This window comes from Apium graveolens, chromosome 7, assembly GCF_009905375.1.
Source record: "Apium graveolens cultivar Ventura chromosome 7, ASM990537v1, whole genome shotgun sequence".
NCBI classification, from domain to species: Eukaryota; Viridiplantae; Streptophyta; class Magnoliopsida; order Apiales; family Apiaceae; genus Apium; species Apium graveolens.
Genome location: NC_133653.1, coordinates 21,645,359 through 21,665,977, shown reverse-complemented (window position 1 = coordinate 21,665,977; position 20,619 = coordinate 21,645,359). Strand labels below are relative to the sequence as shown.

The 20,619-nt window shown below is 31.2% G+C and overlaps 1 protein-coding gene and 1 long non-coding RNA gene across 2 annotated transcripts; both read left to right on the top strand.

Moving 5' to 3' along the window:
• The first annotated feature begins 17,648 nt into the window (after positions 1-17,648).
• LOC141675128 (uncharacterized) lies at positions 17,649-18,210 on the top strand. The gene is made up of 3 exons (XR_012555900.1): positions 17,649-17,680; positions 17,963-18,085; positions 18,187-18,210. It is a non-coding gene; the product is annotated as an uncharacterized LOC141675128 (long non-coding RNA).
• An 8-nt stretch (positions 18,211-18,218) lies between these two features.
• On the top strand, positions 18,219-20,021 carry LOC141675127 (LEC14B protein-like). The gene is made up of 5 exons (XM_074481845.1): positions 18,219-18,291; positions 18,438-18,494; positions 19,366-19,413; positions 19,542-19,715; positions 19,846-20,021. The coding sequence occupies exons 1-5, from the start codon at positions 18,283-18,285 to the stop codon at positions 19,894-19,896; spliced, it is 339 nt and encodes a 112-aa protein (XP_074337946.1). The 5' UTR covers positions 18,219-18,282; the 3' UTR covers positions 19,897-20,021.
• Positions 20,022-20,619: the final 598 nt, after the last annotated feature.

Here is a 20,619-nt window from a genome sequence, read left to right as displayed (position 1 = left end):
TACACATCATACTTATTCAAAATCACTACCAAATCTCACCAAATTTATTTCAAACATTTCAATTTTTTTCTCATATATTTACAGATCAAAAACATTAAATCACACAAACATATATAAATTCAAAAATACTACTAGAATTCACCAATTTTAGTGCAAAATTTACAACATTTTTTACATTAATTTACAGATCAAACAACGCTAAACAACGCTAATGCTCTTCCGTCCGTGAAAATTTACAAGGAGGATGAGAAGGAGGAGGATCCAACTCCGTCGAAGAGTGGAAGGGTTCGGGGCAGGCCTAGGAAGGTTCAGCTTGCTTTCGACGTAGCCAGCAACTATTTGACGGCTTGAACGGTTCTTGTCATTCAAAGCCCTCACAGCTGTCCGTGTCATCTAATAACGTATAACAATAATGTAAATAATAAGCAACTAAATCAGCTTACCAGCACCATTCGTATTCTTAAGATGAGAAGATACACACAGTCAGACGGTTCCAAAAGTTCCAGAGGAATTGAACGCTCACCTTCATGACAATTTATATATTAGTAGATCCATGTTTAAAAACAAGAGTGTTCACCATAACTATAATCATAAGGCATGTTCTATTTCTAATAGTGTAAATGTAAGCACAACTATCTGCATACAAGATTATCAGAATCTTCCTGTTTAAATATTTTATATTCCTAACTTAAATAAACTAAGAAAAATATAAAGATTTTACTATAAAATATATTTAAAATTATTGAATAAATGTAATATTTGAAAAAAAATATCCTATTTAAAAGGAGTTAGATGCAACATATATGATTATAATGAAAAAATGAGTAATGCTACTGATACCAAATTAGATAAGAAAAATTGGTACAAATGACATGGTATTTGGCATTGTTCAGGTGATGATTTCAAATATTGCTATGCGTGGAGTTAATGGTTTATTTGTAACAAATAACATTTATCATTTGGATTCATTTTCGTACCTTTAGTATTATCCTAATAAAATATTAATAATTTATAAATAAAAAATAAACAAGTAACTACACGTGTCAATTAACTACCACACAAATAACACAAATAATGATCTAACAATTTAAGAAATGAGAATTTAAAATAGATTTGATTGGTTGGCTTACCTCAATATGTGATTGATTTAATGGAGCATTTTCTTCATTATTTCCTGCAAACAATAATAAATATGCATTGTTGTGCAAATATTTTTGTTCAACCATTGTAATAGTACTTTTGACTAATTTAGAATTATTCAAAATTTACTAAAAGATCTAATCAAATTAAACCAATTAGCCATTAAAACACCTATAATATTCTTCACATACATAATTAGGAACAAAAAACAAAAAATGAAAGATCATGTGAGATATCACATTTATATATGGCAACCACCTTACTTACCATATATGTTGCTGGAACAATTGCTTCCAAACAAGCATCCCTCATCTAAAATGAATTAGATTCATGTATCAAATTTATAAAATGGAATGGATTCTACTAGATCCATATAAGATGGAAGATGTGATTTTATTGAGAAAAAGATAGAAGAAAACTGACCTCCATGAATCAAGCTAAAACATATACGTGGTAGTACCTTTAGGCTCACCCTGGCCATATAGGTGAGTTCTGTTATATATTGTAAATATTAGACTTTCTCTAGAATTCTAGATCTTTCATTCTTAATGGGCCCTTACAAATTAAACAAGTTAAATAAAGGTAAAAAAACTTAGGCACAAAACATCCAAATTAGTGAAATTATCGGTCCAAAATGTATGCCCAAAATATCGAGCATATCTAAATTAGGCCCAAAAACTCAGTTTATTTTATAAGTTATAACTCAATTATAAAATTGCCAAAATCTTATTTATAGAAATAAAGGTAGACAAAATAAAATCAAACGAAATTTAATAAATGATTATTTATTTATTTCTTTTGGCTTCGGTTTGAATCCTTTTTCTTTACCTATTTTAAATTAACAAATATTTTTTATTTAAAATTTGTACTAATCTCGAAATTAGTACAAGGGGACAAATCTATTAAAAATCGTTATGGCCTATAATAAACAAATAATTCAGAGACTTAAAATCTGATACACATGTATATTTAATATTCGAATAATCTAAAATTGAGTTTCAGTAGATATTGTAAAATATATTAGAAGTCAGTAGATATTAGTAGTTATTGATAAATGGTTATAATAAATTGAATAGAAATTTTAAAGTAAAATTGATCATCATCTTTTATCGTTAATTTTTGGATTTTATCATTTTGATAATAGTTTGTAAATCATCAAAAATTTAAAAATTATTTCGCCACCTTCTTATGCCCGAGTAAAATTGTCAAAAACTAATTTATAGAAATTTTGAAACCAAATAAATTCATTTTGTTTCTTGGATTTCCATTTTTTTCTCTAAATACTTCAACTTAGATTTTTTATATAATTTAATGTATTAATGTTTTTACCTATAATACCTATTTATGGAAAATTTTATTTAAGAAGAAAAAAAATCTCTATAAACTAGTAATATATAATGTATGGTTCCTTCATATGACACATAAATCTTTTCATAACATAAACTGTGATTCTCTTTATGCAAATTAATTATTTAATACTAAGTCAAATATATTATATCCATTGAGATATGAAATGATCTTGATAAGACCAGTTCATAACACCTCGAGATTTTAGGGGGGAACCGGTAACTTAACATATTATCATAACTCAGTTTAGAGAGGGACTCTAGTTAGAGTCCTCCGAACCCTATATATTTAATTTAAATATTTGTTGTTGATATTGATACTGGTCTTGGTTTTAACTGTTATTGACGATCGTAGTGAAAAATATCGTAAGTTTAATAAGGAGATTTAAAAAGTATAAGATCATGTTCGTGCCATTCCTGTACCATCTTAAGATTTTAGAAGAAGAACTCGTTTCCTAACATGATATTAGAGCTCAGGATGGCCAGAGGAGGACACAGGTTCAACTCTTTAGGTTCAACTCCATGTTAACCTCAATATTTTAATTAACTATTGAAAATATTGACATTGTACCTTGGTGGGCATAAATAAATGGGACCAGATCCCCATACGGTAATTGAAAAATATGTACTATGATGGGCCCATAAATAGGAAAAGTTCCCCACCTAGTATTGACCGCATGCTAGGCCCAAAAAGGGACAACACATCTAGTGACCCACTCTTCAAACCCGAATAAACGGGCTTTGGAGTGAAGGGGATGTTGCGATATGAGATATGATCCGAATAAGCCCAATTCCTAACACCTTGAGGATTCAACGATAACTGGTACCTGAACATGGTATCAGAGCTCGATTTAGGGAGGAACTCAGGTTCGAGTCCTCCAAACCCCGTATATTTTTTTTAAATATTTGTTGTTGGTATTTATATTAAACTCGGGTCGTCCAATTGCTTTACATTGTATCATACCCGCGCCCAATAATCCATTATTCGATCGACATCCTGGTCGAACCTACAAATACACCTTCGCAGGGCTGCTGGGATCCGGGGATTCAAAGAAGCTGATCAAGAGAAGGAAAGAGAACGACCTGACGGGGTCAGCTGATGTTCCTAGTTAGATATTCTTGATGATGCCAAAGGTCCTGGCGGAAGTTGAACAATTGGTGTTTTTTTACCCGCACGCGAAGTTATAAAGTTTTTTCTGGATGAGGAAATCAACAAGCTTGCCTTTGCAACTTCTCCAGACCTAAGTCAGCATTCAAGTTATAAAGTTTTTTCTAGATAAAAAGATTATCTTAGAGGTATTTTTTTAAAAAAATTTGAACGTCAATAAATGTATATATAAATTTAAACTTTGGCACTCAGCATGAACACTTGGACACTTATCTAGAGTATGATAAATTGTTGAGTGCAGATAATAGAAGTTTTGATAGACACGTGTCCACGTGTTACACTCCTAGCTCACTTTGGTAATTTAGTGTCCAATTTACTTTGGATTAGATAAGGCTACCATAATATGTTCGTGTGTTTATAATGATAGATTAGTTTAGATTTAGATTGGGTATCATTTGTGTGTGTCATCATGATTTATTTTTGCAATATACTTTCTTTTAGTACCTGTTTTATTATTCAAGATTGTAAAAGCTTTGAAATCAACAAACTAAAGTTCAGTTTGAGAGAAAATTTCAAATTAGGTTTTTTGTACTTTCAAGAGGGCAAGTACTACTTTGTTTATTTATTGTTTTTCTTGAATGTACTATTTTAATTTTAGTACTTTTTGTTAGATTTTTTCCCATTTTCTATCTTCACTATATAGATTTTTTCTTTTATGACAATGAACTTTCTTCTATCTGACTTCTACCTGATTATTCTACAGGAGGCTCCTCAGACTGTGACTATGATGGACGACACGATCAACGATGAATAAGGTGAAGACACCGATCCTAGTCCAGACCACCTTCCCGTTGTTTAATCTTCGTCAGTTGTGAACTACTTTTGGTACTGTGAAGATTTAAATGCTATTTTGTGAACTTTGGGCCATCTTGTGCCTGTTTAGAAATATTTTGGTATTGTATAACTATTTTAACTATCAGTATCATGTTTGCCATTTTTGTGACTTTCGGATAACTATTTAGTGACAGGTGTATGTATTTCCTGACTTATTTTGGTTGCAATGTTAGGAGACTTTTATGGCAAGAATCAACGAATTTTTTTTATTTCGACTTATATTAAAATAAAATAATCGAGTCAAATTAATAAGCTCAAAATAATCAACTAAGCCTGTTGAATTTAATATGCACCATGAATAACAATAAATTTGGCCGTAATTAGATTACACAAAAAATACGTGCGCTTCATTCTAACAAAATTTGGTAATTTTTATATTAAACGGAAACCGGGTGCGTTTATTTTTCAACAAAATAGGGTCATATTAAATTTAACAAAAACATGCATTCATCATTTTGAATGAAATAGAGTCATATTTATATAACAAAACTCAAAGTTACAATCAATAATAGTTGTCATTTTTAAATATCAAACAACCATGGATTATATTTAGGTACCAATGAAAAATGGTCATATTTAAATTACAACAAAACTCAGTCGTATTTGATTTATGACCAAAGACACTCATGTTTTTTTTATGAACCAAAAATTCATTTTTTTGCTAAAAATTTAAATTTCAAATATACTAAATACGACCGCATCGAAATAGAGCGGTCGTATTAAGATTGTCATATTTATATCATCATGTTTAGAAGGTCGTATTTCGCTAACTACGACGCTTTCTTTAAAATGACTAGCTTCGAAAAACTACTATTTTTGCTGTCGTATTTAATTAAAACCAACTCTATTAGGTCGGTACAAAATATGACCAATGTCGTTTAGTCATTTTTTGCCTTATTTTTTGTAGTGAATGGGAAAATAATGGTAAAATGATATCATGTTCATAATATATATAATGAATATTATTTATTTATCTGAGTTATGGTTTTTACTTAAGAGTGTGGAACACATGATACTTGAAATATCAAATCACACAAATATTTCTATTTACCATAACTCCGTGCCATTTTTAAAAGAATCGTTATTGTACAAAATAAATATAAAAAATGATAATCAGGGAGGTACAAAAACTTTGAATGATTATTAAAAGAATAATTAATATACAAAATCTTGTGATTTGGCCCTGAACAGATTTAACATAAAACCAACCCTGAATCTTCTCGGCAATCGTAGCTTGCTCAGATGGTAATGCAGACAAAGCCTTATCCCTATTCTCCTTTTCAATATCTCTTAATTTCTGGGGGAGTTGGATGATTTCCTCATCACGAAGTTTGCCTTCTGCAACACTATTTAAGATCTTACTTCCCCTTTTCTTATAGTCTTTCTTGAGATCCTCCACCATGTATACGAATATTTGGAAAAAAGCGTCGTCCAAAACCCTTCATCTCTCTAAGATTTTGAGTGAACTCGAATTCATGAAGGGCTGTTTTTGGCACATGGAACTCGGTCTCCATGTAACCAACAACCTTTCGACATAGCCAGCAACTATTTGACAACTTGAACGGTTCTTGTCATTCAAAGACCTCACAGTTGTCCTTATCATCTAACAATGTATCAGTAACGTAAATAAATATTCCCAAAACTGGAGCTCAGATAATCAGCTTACTAGAATCATTTGTATTCTTAAGATGAGAAGATACACACAGTCAGAAGGTTCCTAAAGTTCCAGAGGAAATGAACGCTCACCTTCATGATATTCTATATATTAGTAGATCCATGTTTAAAAACAATAGTGTTCACCATAACAATAATCATAAGGCATGTTCCATTTCTAATAGTATAACTGTAAGCACAACTATCTGCATACAAGATTGTCATTATCTTCATGTTTTCCTTCTTCCTACTATAAATATTTTATATTCCTAACTTAAATAAATTAAGAAAAATATAAGGATTTTAATATAAAATATATTTAAAATTATTGAATCAAAGTAATATTTGAAAAAACATCATATTCTAAAAGAAGTTAAATGCAACAAATATGATTATAAAAAAAAATGAGTAGTGCTACGGATACCAAATTAGATAAGAAAATTAGTTACAAATGACATGGTATTTGGCATTGTTGGCGTGATAATTTTAAATATTGTTATAGGTGAAGTTAATGTAAATAAGGGTTTATTTGTAACAAATAATATATATCATTTGGATTCATTTTCGTACATATAGTATTATTCTAATAAAATATTAATAATTTATAAACAAAAAATAAACAAGTAACGGTTTAGTACCGTTGTCAATTAACACTACAAAAAATTCGGCTATATTCGACCGAATTGTTATGGTCGAATTTAGCTAAATTCAACTGATTTTCGTCTAAAATAGTTATTTTCGACCAACCAGTCGTTGGTCGAACAAAGGCTAGTCGAAAATAAGGGGTGCAGTCGAATTTAGCTAAATTCGACTGTAGTAAATTCGACCGAAGAAATACGACCAACTAATATAAAAACTCATCCCCAAATGTTTTTAGCAAAATTTTAAATATCCGTAAAAAATAAAAAATCCTGCCCACAAATATTAAATTCGACCAAAACTGGTCGAAATTATTACGCTAAATTCGACCAAATCTGGTCGAAATAAGTATGGTAAATTCGACCAAATTTGGTAGAATTTAGTAAGCGCCAGATTTTAAAAAACAGCAACAGAATGCAACAGAATAAATTTTGTTGCTCAAATTTTTTTACTAGATTTTTCATAATTTAATTCATAAAATAATAAGGAACACAATAGTAATTTTTAGTTAGTAATATTAAAATTAGATAAAAATGTAATATAAATTTTAAAATACAATAATTTATATCCTTTAGTAACATATTGAAAATCAAATATTATAAAATTAACTCACCCAAATGATAAACAAATTTAAAAAATATAAAAAATAAACTTAAATTGGTTCATATACATGAACTAATTAATACAAGTCTTATTTTACTTCTAAGTTTTTGGAAATGAATTTGCCGGGGGTGATGGCATAAACTCGGAGGTGATGGAGTTGAACTCGCCGGAATTGTTATTGTTGCAAAAGACATGCCTGTACTTTAACAAGACCAAGACAATTTGTCAACCCTGAGTAAGTTGTATTGTAATCTAAATTTGTATTTTGTACTTGTAAGACTTAAACTCTGTAAAAATGCAATGGAGCAGACTGTAGTCTTTTTCCTAAAATAGTATCAAGCCTAAGGACTCTATCTAGAAGAAGATCAAGAAGATCATGAATCAGATGAATTTTAAAGAAGCTTGGAGTTGAATAAATCTGTTTGGAGAAAAATACCCTAAGTCAAGATCTCTACAAGTCACAGATTTAATGTTATAGACAAGTCATTCGAGAACTCCAGAATGGATTATCGACAAGTTATTCAAGTTTCAGAGAGTACCAACGGATGATGAACATCCATCGGAATAGTAGTTTTGCTAGTCGACGGATGACTGCTGTTAGGCACATCCGTCGGGTTACAATAACTACTCGACGGATGAGGAATATCCACCGGAATAGAAGAAATGAATGATTCAAAATGGAGAAGTCAGGAAAGCTACTAGAGAACTCAGGAATATATCGACAAGCAAAATTGAGGAAATGAAGATTGGAGATATCGACAAGTCATTCATTCACTAGAAAACTTAGAGTTATCGAGAAGTCTACATTCAGTAGAGAACTCTGAGTTATTGATAAGTCAAAGTGAAGATGTGAAGACTAGAGATCTCGACAAGCTAAAGACCTCTATTAGCCAAACTCAGTATGTAGTGCTAGAGATCTCGATAAGCCTATGTACTTATCGAGATGTCAAGTGTTCTATTAATTCAAACTGGAGATCTCGAGGTACAGTCTCAAATAAACAATCCAAAAGAAGGATTGACAGGTCTACAAAAAGTAGCTTGAAGAGTGTGCAAGATCAATGGCAAAGATTAACTGACAGAGGGAGATTAAAGTAAACACGGGATGCTAAAGATATGCTAAGCCATAAATGGAAGATTTGATTTTCTATAAATAGAAATGACAAGTGACAATTTATAAGAGCTAATATCATGTCTATTATCCACTATGTAAACTAACAGTTAACTGAGTTATAAAGTTAACCCTGGTCCTCTAGTTAGATGTAATAATTTAGAGAAAATCTCTTGTATCACTCTCAAGAAGAAGTTGAGCTCTTTAACATCAAAGAGCTTAAAAATTTTGTATCAAAAAAGTCTTAATTTTTAATATAAAAATTAAGTGTATTTTGACCATCTGTGTTCTTTATTTTCTGCATTTTTAGATTCTGCATGAACAATTTTCTATACAAGATTTAATTTACTTTATTCAACAATTAACTTTCAAGAAAAGCCTAAAATCAGAAAAACACATTCACCCCCCATGTGTGATTCATTAACTAACAAGTGGTATTAGAGCAAAATCTAAAAGTAAACAGATTCAAGATCTTGGAAGAATGAATACACAGAAAATCAGTAGCAACAAAATTTCTACCTTTGACAAAGCTAACTACACTCTTTGATAAAAAAAAATTATGATGTTTATCAGGATGGCCAATCCGATCCATATTCAGATCCTCAAGAATGGAGCCTTCATTCCTATGGTAAGAGTTGAGGAATCTACAGATGGAGACATGGTCATACCATCTCATTATGCTCATAAAGATCCAGCTGAGTATTCTGACCCTGAAAAGGAGAAAGTCTCCCTGGATAGCAGCTTGGAATTGATATTGATTGAGTCACTTGACAATGTGATGTACAACAATATTGTTAACTGTGACACTGCCAAGCAAATATGGGAGAAGATTGAGATACTCCGTGAAGGAACTGAGGAGGTTAGATCTAATCAAAGAAGGATACTGATTTCACAGTATTAGGGTTTTATGACTAAGCCTAAGGAAAACATTACTGATGTGTTTGAAAGATTCAACAAGTTGATAAATGACTTGCAGCTTCATGACAAATACTATGAAGCTGAAGAGGTGAATCTAAAGTTCTTGCTTACTCTCCCTTACCATTTGGAACAGAAAATCTCAGCGATCAGGGAAGGGAGAGACTTGAGGAGAATAACTCTCACTACTAGAAAATTGATTTGTAGCGTCGGTTAAAATAGACATATTGTGTTGGCATTTTGGCGTAGTATATGAAGGCGACACTGTAGGTGTGTACCTTTGGTGTCGATTAAAAGGCGATGCTAAAAACTGATGAAATGTGTCGGTCATTTAAATGACCGACGCCTAAAGTCATTCAAAAGCATTGGTCCTTCAAAAGACCAACACTGAAAGTCAATCAAAGGTGTCGGTTGTTTGAAAGACCGACACTTAAAAGGCATTCAAAAGCGTTGGTTAAATTGTACCTGACGCTTAAAACCAAAGCAAAGGTGTTGTCTGCAAAAATAACCGACACTTAAAACTAAAGCATTGGTGTCATCTTCAGAAGTGACCGACACTTAAAACTAAAGCATTGGTGTCAACAACTGACGCATAAAATCATTTTTTTTTTTAAAAAAGCTATTCAGATCATATAACTGTTGGTACATTAATAAACCACCAGATGCATTATTTACATTAACAAGTAACAACTCTGAAATAACAACAAAAAAGAGACTTTGATCTTATTAATATAAAATATAAAACATTTATTTCGTACAAAAATTAATCACAACTGTTATGCAAATACCATCAACATAACTAGTTTGTAAACAAAGAACAAGTCTAAAACAACCAAAAATAGAAAGATTATTTGTAAAGTTCCCTCGACAACCTTCTTTTTAGAAAGATCTTCTTTTCATACCCTCTCTTGGAATCACCTTGTCATGCTCTCTCTTAACAGTTAGAAAGCAAACCTTTGATGCATATTTCGACAAAATCTATCAACTCCTACAATGATCAAAACACCAAAACTATTTGATTCAACGACATTTCAAGTACACTAATTATAAAATATGCCAAATAAAAGAAGAGAAGTTCAAAACATTAAACTACCTATAGGAACTTAACTATCAAACTACCTATAGGAACTTAACTATCAATACATATAAAATGTATTGCAAGACCTTCAACATCACTCTAATTAGAGAATATCATAATACTCTAAAATAAATGCTAAATTTATTGTAGAGATTTTAAGCCTTGATAAACTCTGGAAAATTATCTCACATTTTCACTGGGATTGGCATTTTGGTGATAGCCTAAAGTGACTTCACATCCTGTTCAAATATCAATAAATTATTTAAATGTAAATCCATGGTGCTTTAGTCACTTGAAAATTGACCCACTTTTGTGTAATTAACTGTCAACAATGTATCCTATATTTAAAAACATGTATATGTCACATTTGAAACATGTGTTTTGAAAATGGATATACAACCAATTAGTACAACAAACCGACACACTACTGACATTCCATGACATATTACCAAAGTCGTTTAAAGCATTTTCACCAAGTACCTGAGGGAATAAAATCTGACCAACAACATATGAAGCCAAAACCAGATTCATCAGCCTGCACGCCACAGAACAATAGAGCACATCATATATTTGTAAAACTTTTAAAAGAAAAATTAATCCGTTATTTCATTTTATTGTAAACTTTTTTTAAACAAAAATAATCAGTTATTGTTTTAGTCTCACTCACTATATCCCTCTTTCCAAGGTTTAAGCCCTCAAAGTTCTTCAATATCAAAAATTGTGGCAAAGTAAATCTGTATAACAATGACAACAGTTTCTTTTATAACTAATTGAACATGATTTTGAAACATTAATAGAGTAAAATGAGCTGCATGAGACTATAACCTCAATCTAGAAGGTTATACTGGAATAGAAATTGCACCTGTTCTTGATATCAGCCTTTATTTGTCCCAACCTTAGGGTACAACTGCCTCCAGTTGAGCTACAACATATTCTCCTTCTAGAGCTACATAGTAAATTGTTATCAGTATGACTCATCAAGTGATGAGTTAGAGAAGCAAACAACAAGGAAAACTGTAATATTACATAAAGCTGGAAAAAGTGGATGCCAGGTCCCGTAGAAGCAACCTCTTCCACACTAGATGTGGCCCAGAAAGACAATGACAGCAAAAACAATGCCAATTCATGTCATAGAGTATCTTACAACATTAAATATTCCAGATGTGAAAAAAATATAGCAAACAGGTTATTGATGGATGAGCACACAAAGAGAGGTTCATGTGAAAGCTTACTACTTGACATTTTCCAAAGTATATAACTTATGATGCAAGCTACGATCCATTATTCAACGCGAGTATACTACCTATCATGTTATATGACTTATATCATGAGCATAAATTAGATTCCAAGAATATTAGTGACCAGCTATAAAATTAATTGATTGCAGTTACTCCTAAAAAAATTATTCAGTAGACACCAATCATACACGACCAGCCAAGTAGAGTGCATATATTTTAGGGCTCTGTAGTCCAGGTGTTGTGAAATTAATTTTTTTTATAAAGCTCACGACCTATGATGCTTCTAAGTTTCTGCTAAGATCTTGTACCTAATCACATTTTCACCATAAGTCATGTGTACCATTTTGGGCCTCTAGAGTAATATAAGATTATAGAACTAATTCTGCAGGGGAAATATTTTCTCTTGCTATCAACATCGATTTTCCAGCCGGACCATCCACCATTTAATAATTCCTTGAGACATTATTACTACTTGCTAGTATAGTGAGAATCAAGTATAATAACGGCACGATCTCCCGTTGCCTCTTTGTAATTAATTCCCAAATTAAGTTGTGGATAGTGGATTGTTTTGAACTTAGTATTTTTTTATTTTAAAATAACAAGAACCCAGACGACTTAGCGAAAAAAAAACAAGAACCCACACTACAAGAAATTTGCAGTCAGACAACACTTGACAAACAACGGTTAAAAAAAAACCGTCGTCCTAAAAAATCATACAACGGTGAATTGATTTTACAGAAAAAACAGTTGTGTGAGCTCCAGAACAAACAACAGATATTCATCTTTTTTAAACTGTTGTACAAGTTGTATCCTCTCATCGAGTCAAACAACAGTGTTTTAAATATAGTGTTGTTGTAGATCTTTAACATAACGATTACAAACCGTTGTTACTATGTTAACGTATAGGGATATAAGACAACGGTTTTGACATTATATTGTGTAATTGAGACAACGGGTTTTTAGAAAGGTTGTCCTCTAAACCATCAAACAACGGAATGAAACCGTTGTCTGAGGAATTTCAATGGGTACCACGTATTGAGGTGGCAGCACGTGATAGGTGGTAAATCGTTCACAAGGATTGCTGACGTGGCGAAATGAGAGCCCTTCATTGATATGAGATTTGATATTGGCCGTTAGATCGAAAAATAGCCGAATTCTTATACAACGGTTTTATGTTAAAACAAAAGTGTTGTCTTAGTTGGTCTCATACAAGCTTTTAGATATTACATTGTGTAATTCACACAACAGTTTTTACAAGGGTTGTCTTAGAAAACATCATACAACGGAACAAAACAGTTGTCTGAAATAGTTATTTTATAATTTCAATGGGCACCACCTGATGAGGTGGCACCCCATGATTGGTTGTAAACATTTTACTCGGATTGCTGAAGTGTCTGAATGGTAGCCCTTGATTGAAATGAGATTAGATATTAGCCGTTAGATTGAAAAAAGCTGATATGCTCACACAACGGTTTTATAATAAAAAAAGTGTTGTCTTATTTTATCTTTACACAATGGTGTTTCAAGGAAACCATTGTAAAAGTATTACTCTATAAATGAGATTTCCGGTTTACAAGATTAATTTCTAAAATGATTTTTTTCGACGATCCAACCGTACGGATGTTAAGATATATCAATTTTAGTCATATGAAAAAATTATTAAAAAATATGAACTTCATCTTGCATGTCAGGATTAGAAAAATCCGGTAAAAGTACCACTTCCGACAACGAGACTCGTTCCCGATTTACAAGATTAATTTTTAAAATGATTTTTTCGACGATCAAACCGTACGGATGTTAAGATATATCAATTTTAGTCATATAAAAAAATTATTAAAAAATATGAACTTCATCTTGCATGTCAGGATTAGAAAAATCCGGTAAAACTACCCCTCCCGACAACGAGACTCGTTCCCGATTTACAAGATTAATTTTTAAAATGAATTTTTCGACGATCCGATGATACGGATGTTAAGATATATCAATTTTAGTCATATAAAAAAATTATTAAAAAATATGAACTTCATCTTGCATGTCAGGATTAGAAAAATCCGGTAAAAGTACCCCTCCCGACAACGAGACTCGTTCCCGATTTATAAGATTAATTTTTAAAATGATTTTTTCAACGATCTGACCGTACGGATGTTAAGATATATCAATTTTAGTCATATGAAAAAATTATTAAAAAATATGAACTTCATCTTGCATGTCAGGATTAGAAAAATCCGGTAAAAGTACCCATCCCGACAACGTGACTCGTTCCCGATTTACAAGATTAATTTTTAAAATGATTTTTTTGACGATCCAACCGTACGGATGTTAAGATATATCAATTTTAGTTATATGAAAAAATTATTAAAAAATATGAACTTCATCTTGCATGTCAGGATTAGAAAAATCCGGTAAAAGTACCCATCTCAACAACGAGACTCGTTCCCGATTTACAAGATTAATTTTTAAAATGATTTTTTCGACGATCCAACCGTACAGATGTTAAGATATATCAATTTTAGTCATAAGAAAAAATTATTAAAAAATATGAACTTCATCTTGCATGTCAGGATTAGAAAAATACGGTAAAAGTACCCCTCCCGACAACGAGACTCGTTCCCGATTTACAAGATTAATTTTTAAAATGATTTTTTCGACGATCAAACCGTACGGATGTTAAGATATATCAATTTTAGTCATATGAAAAAATTATTAAAAAATATGAACTTCATCTTGCATGTCAGGATTAGAAAAATCCGGTAAAAGTACCCATCCCGACAACGAGACTCGTTCCCGATTTACAAGATTAATTTTTAAAATGATTTTTTCGACGATCCAACTGTACGGATGTTAAGATATATCAATTTTAGTCATATGAAAAAAATATTAAAAAATATGAACTTCATCTTGCATGTCAGGATTAGAAAAATCCGGTAAAAGTACCCCTCCCGACAACGAGACTCGTTCCCTATTTACAAGATTAATTTTTAAAATGATTTTTTCGACGATCCAACCGTACGGATGTTAAGATATATCAATTTTATTCATATGAAAAAATTATTAAAAAATATGAACTTAATCTTGCGTGTCAGGATTAGAAAAATCCGGTAAAAGTACCCCTCCCAACAACGAGACTCGTTCCCGATTTACAAGATTAATTTTTAAAATGATTTTTTTCGACGATCCAACCGTACGGATGTTAAGATATATCAATTTTCGTCATATGAAAAAATTATTAAAAAATATGAACTTCATCTCTCATGTCAGGATTAGAAAAATCCGGTAAAAGTACCCCTCCCGACAACGAGACTCGTTCCCGATTTACAAGATTAATTTTTAAAATGATTTTTTCGACGATCAAACCGTACGGATGTTAAGATATATCAATTTTAGTCATATGAAAAAATTATTAAAAAATATGAACTTCATCTTGCATGTCAGGATTAGAAAAATCCAGTAAAACTACCCCTCCCGACAACGAGACTCGTTCCCGATTTACAAGATTAATTTTTAAAATGAATTTTTCGACGATCCGATGATACGGATGTTAAGATATATCAATTTTAGTCATATAAAAAAATTATTAAAAAATATGAACTTCATCTTGCATGTCAGGATTAGAAAAATCCGATAAAAGTACCCCTCCCGACAACGAGACTCGTTCCCGATTTACAAAATTAATTTTTAAAATGATTTTTTCAACGATCTGACCGTACGGATGTTAAGATATATCAATTTTAGTCATATGAAAAAATTATTAAAAAATATGAACTTCATCTTGCATGTCAGGATTAGAAAAATCCGGTAAAAGTACCCATCCCGACAACGTGACTCGTTCCCGATTTACAAGATTAATTTTTAAAATGATTTTTTCGACGATCCAACCGTACGGATGTTAAGATATATCAATTTTAGTCATATGAAAAAATTATTAAAAAATATGAACTTCATCTTGCATGTCAGGATTAGAAAAATCCGGTAAAAGTACACATCTCAACAACGAGACTCGTTCCCGATTTACAAGATTAATTTTTAAAATGATTTTTTTGACGATCCAACCGTACAGATGTTAAGATATATCAATTTTAGTCATAAGAAAAAATTATTAAAAAATATGAACTTCATCTTGCATGTCAGGATTAGAAAAATACGGTAAAAGTACCCCTCCCGACAACGAGACTCGTTCCCGATTTACAAGATTAATTTTTAAAATGAATTTTTCGACGATCAAACCGTACGGATGTTAAGATATATCAATTTTAGTCATATGAAAAAATTATTAAAAAATATGAACTTCATCTTGCATGTCAGGATTAGAAAAATCCGGTAAAAGTACCCATCCCGACAACGAGACTCGTTCCCGATTTACAAGATTAATTTTTAAAATGATTTTTTCGACGATCCAACTGTACGGATGTTAAGATATATCAATTTTAGTCATATGAAAAAATTATTAAAAAATATGAACTTCATCTTGCATGTCAGGATTAGAAAAATCCGGTAAAAGTACCCCTCCCGACAACGAGACTCGTTCCCTATTTACAAGATTAATTTTTAAAATTATTTTTCGACGATCCAACCGTACGGATGTTAAGATATATCAATTTTATTCATATGAAAAAATTATTAAAAAATATGAACTTAATCTTGCGTGTCAGGATTAGAAAAATCCGGTAAAAGTACCCCTCCCGACAACGAGACTCGTTCCCGATTTACAAGATTAATTTTTAAAATGATTTTTTCGACGATCCAACCGTACGGATGTTAAGATATATCAATTTTAGTCATATGAAAAAATTATAAAAAAATATGAACTTCATCTTGCATGTCAGGATTAGAAAAATCCGGTAAAAGTACTCGTTCCGATAACGAGACTCGTTCCCGATTTACAAGATTAATTTTAAAATTATTTTTTCGACGATCCAAACTTGCGGATGTTAAGATGTTGTAATTTTAGTCATATCAAAAATTATTATAATTTATTTTTATAATCCAACCGTCAGGATTATTAATTCATTTTTATAATTCATTTTTTCAATGATCCAACCATGTAAATCTGAAGATATATTGATTTTAATCATACTAAAAAATTATTAAAAATTTTGAATTAATCTTTTATGTGGGGAAATACTACTCCCGAAGACGGGATTCTTTTTCTATCAACATGGTAATTTTTTTAAATGATATTTTCAAAGATCCAACAGTATTGAGATGTATCGATTGTAATCATACAAAAAAATATTCAAAAAATTTTAAATTTATCTTGTATGATTTTATAATGAAAATCGAATAGAAGTGCAACTATAAAAAATAAGTCTCTTTCTTGATTAAATAATTACTTTTTTAAAAAATGGTTGTAGGATCATTTTGCACAATATTAATATATATTAACTTTAGTTATATAGAAAAATAATTGAAATTTTTTCAAATTTGTTTCAAATAATTTTATATAAAAAATTATGTGAAATTATTTAAAATAAATATTATTCTATTAATATGAAGTAAAATAAAAATAAGTATTTAATTATAATATATAAATAAAAAAATTATTTTATTATTTTTTCATTTTTACACAATTTTTGGTTTCCCCCCTTTAATTTTCACTTCCCCCTTCCTTCTAATTTTCATTTCCCCCTTATCTCTCCCATTCCCCTTTCTTAGATCTGACTCCTCTTCTCCTACTGATTCTTTCTCTCCGTACGCTTCCATCTCTCTCCCACGACTCATCTCTCTCCTCTCTCTGCGTGGTTTTTTAGTTTTCAAATCCTGACAATCTCCCTCACCCAATCTTGTTTCTCTTTCACAAAATTGCATATGAATTCAGCTTCTCAATTAGAAAATTGAAGGTTGGAATTTCTAATCTCCTTGATTTTCAAGTTCAAAGCGACAATTTTGAGGAATATTTTTGGAGTTCAAACCTTTCAAGCTGAGGGCATGACTGATGAGTAGCTGTTTATCATTTGCAAGGTTAGGTTATATGTTTGTTGTGCTTAATTTACTCCATGGGAACAGCTTCTATTTCCAGCTTACACATTAATAATTGAATAAAAATCAAAGAGAAAAGCATTCGGGGGAATGAATATGAGTAGTTGTTGTTCCACCACTTATCTGACCACCAATTACCCATCTCATTTCATAAAATCTCCGACAACCCCCCTTCCTCGTTTTGTTACTTCATCTCTTTCCCACAAAATCACCATCTCAGTAGCTGAAGTTGAAAATGATTATGTTTTTCATGATTTAATTAAGGATAAAGAGAATGGAGATTTTGTTACAAAGATTACGGACAGTCTCTGGCTCAGGGATATTGTCAAACACATTGTCAATGTCTAAACTCAACAACGCTCTCACTCGTCACAACTATACCAGGAGGTCTGAAACTTGTTACCCTCTTTTTTCTTTTTTATTATTATTATTGTTGAGTTATAATTTCAAGATTATCTTGCCATTGCTGATTGATTCTAATTTTATAGTCCGTAGATGACGAAAGTGAGGGCAGGTTCTTAAAACTGAAAGCAACCAGTGAGTGGCTTCTTTGTGACAACACTGCACCAGTCAATAAGAAAGTAATGTATGAGGTTGGTTGTTCTTTATTTTTTTCAATCTTCCTGCTTCTATGTTACGGTATCATTACTCCTATTCATTTGCTTCATAAAAAGTCAAAACAGTCATCAGTATTAGCTTTTAGCCTGCTAAACCCCTTATACTTGTGGTCATGAAACAGGAATTTCAGAATGACAAACAAAGAAGGAAGATACTGAACCTCCTCAAATACGAAACTGTATGATATGGCCTGAACTGTATCACATCTTTACTTGTATCTTTCATTTGTTATTCATTTCTAAAATTTTCTCGCCAGTTAAGATATTAAAGAAATAGTATGGTTCTTAGTTGACTTGATTCAGTAACTAGTAAGATTGAAATTGTGATATAAAAATGATCTGTCTTGAGACAACTGTTGAATGATTTTGCAATGGCAGATGGTTTCTTTTTATTCAACTAGTGAACAAAACAAGATATGTTACTAGTAGTGTCTAGCTGTAGGTATAGTTAATCTAGCAGGCTTATTTGTTCTCCTGGAGCATAAGTTGATTAAGGTGCAGTCTGGATTGCGACTTAAGAGCTATGAGCACCCGTGGGGATACATTTCTATAGAATTCCTGATATTTCACTTTTGGGGAATGTACATAACAAATTATTGATTTCCAAGTTTTATATCATTCTTGTTAACTACATCTATAATCACAGTATTTTTGTTTTTTTATCAATCAATGTAAATAGCGTCTAATTTTTTTATATCATTCTTGTTAATAATGTATATTGATTTAGTGTGACTAGCTCTTTTGCATCCTGCAGTTCGTATTGTTCTCCCACTCAGCTTACAATATTCATAATTGTGTCCCCTGAATTTTAAGTTCAGTTCCCCCATAAAGTATAACGTTTATTTATTTTCTGCATAGAAAATATACGTGAAAGAAAAATATAAGTTGTTATATTATAGTGTTAAGGGAGTTCTTATTTCTTAGGCAAAATAATATGTATCGCTTTTACTTCATAAGTTCAGTGTACAGGTGAAGGTATGACGTAGCAATGTAACTTAAGAAGTCTATGTACTGATTTATTAGCAACAGTAATGATGATGTGTTGAACAGGTGTTTTCAAATGATGTACTGATGGGAGAACATTCTGCCAGTAGTACTGTACGTTTCTGTAGTAGTGTCTATAACCTTAAATGTTGAAATATGGACGTTTATTTTAAGTATTTCCCTTTCAATATTCCCTGTGATACATCAAAGGCTTTGTTTCTCACTGAAGTTGGTTTATACAGGAACTTCATGAGATATTAAAATTCCGGGTTCTGGATGATAATGATGATTATGGGATCTTATCCATAAAATTCTCAAGCGATTCTAAAGAGATTATTGCAGGAACTAGTGATTCATCAATATGTGTTTATGATCTGGGAATGAATAGACTTTCCCTCCGTTTTAAGCCTCATATGGTAAGGTTTTGACATTTTTTGCTGTGATGATCAGATGACATAGTTATATGTGGATATTATGCCATGCTGCTTTGTTTAAACTATTGTTTACATTAATGACTTTATACCTGAGAATATTAGTGGTTTGCAGTTATTCTCTTATACACCTATCAAGTTTAAGATTGCTTCATGGGATCCCTGAACCATCTGCAATTTCTACATATGAGGGATAAAGGCTCTGGCTTTAGCACGAGAGGAAGGGAGCCAATATCTCCAGGAAGTGGTGACGTGAATGATTCCTGGAGTGGTGACAGGAATAATTCTAGTAGGAATGGAGAAATTGATACCAACTTACTAGACTAATATATGCAGGCTCTGTTTATATTAAGAATTAATGAGCATGTTTAGAAATAGATTTTAAGTTATAGTTGTAATTCATGTAGAGAACCTTTGTATTGTAAATTTAATTTCAATTGTGAAATAATAATTGAATTATCATAATACCATTTTATTTTAAAAATGGTTTATTTTAAATAATGGGATTAATTTTATAAACAGTTGTGTGAAAGACACTTTAAAAATGATGAAAACTGTTGTATGTCTCATTGCACATAATATTTTTTTTAAAAAACTGTTGTCTATTGATATTCTTTGCAATGGTTTAAATCTTTTACACCATTGTCTTTTAAACAAAAAACATTCATGACAACAGTTTTAACAAGTTAAAAGAAGTTTATAAACTGTTGTTTATGAAAATATCAAATAAGTTAACAACAATGGTTTTTTCACAAAACCATTGTTGTTAAGTTAGGTAGACAATAGTTCAATAAAGAAACGGTTGTTTAAAGAATTTCCTAACAATGGTTAATATAGAGTACGTGTTGTGAATTCTTGATTGTAACCATTATTAAAAAATGTTGTTGAA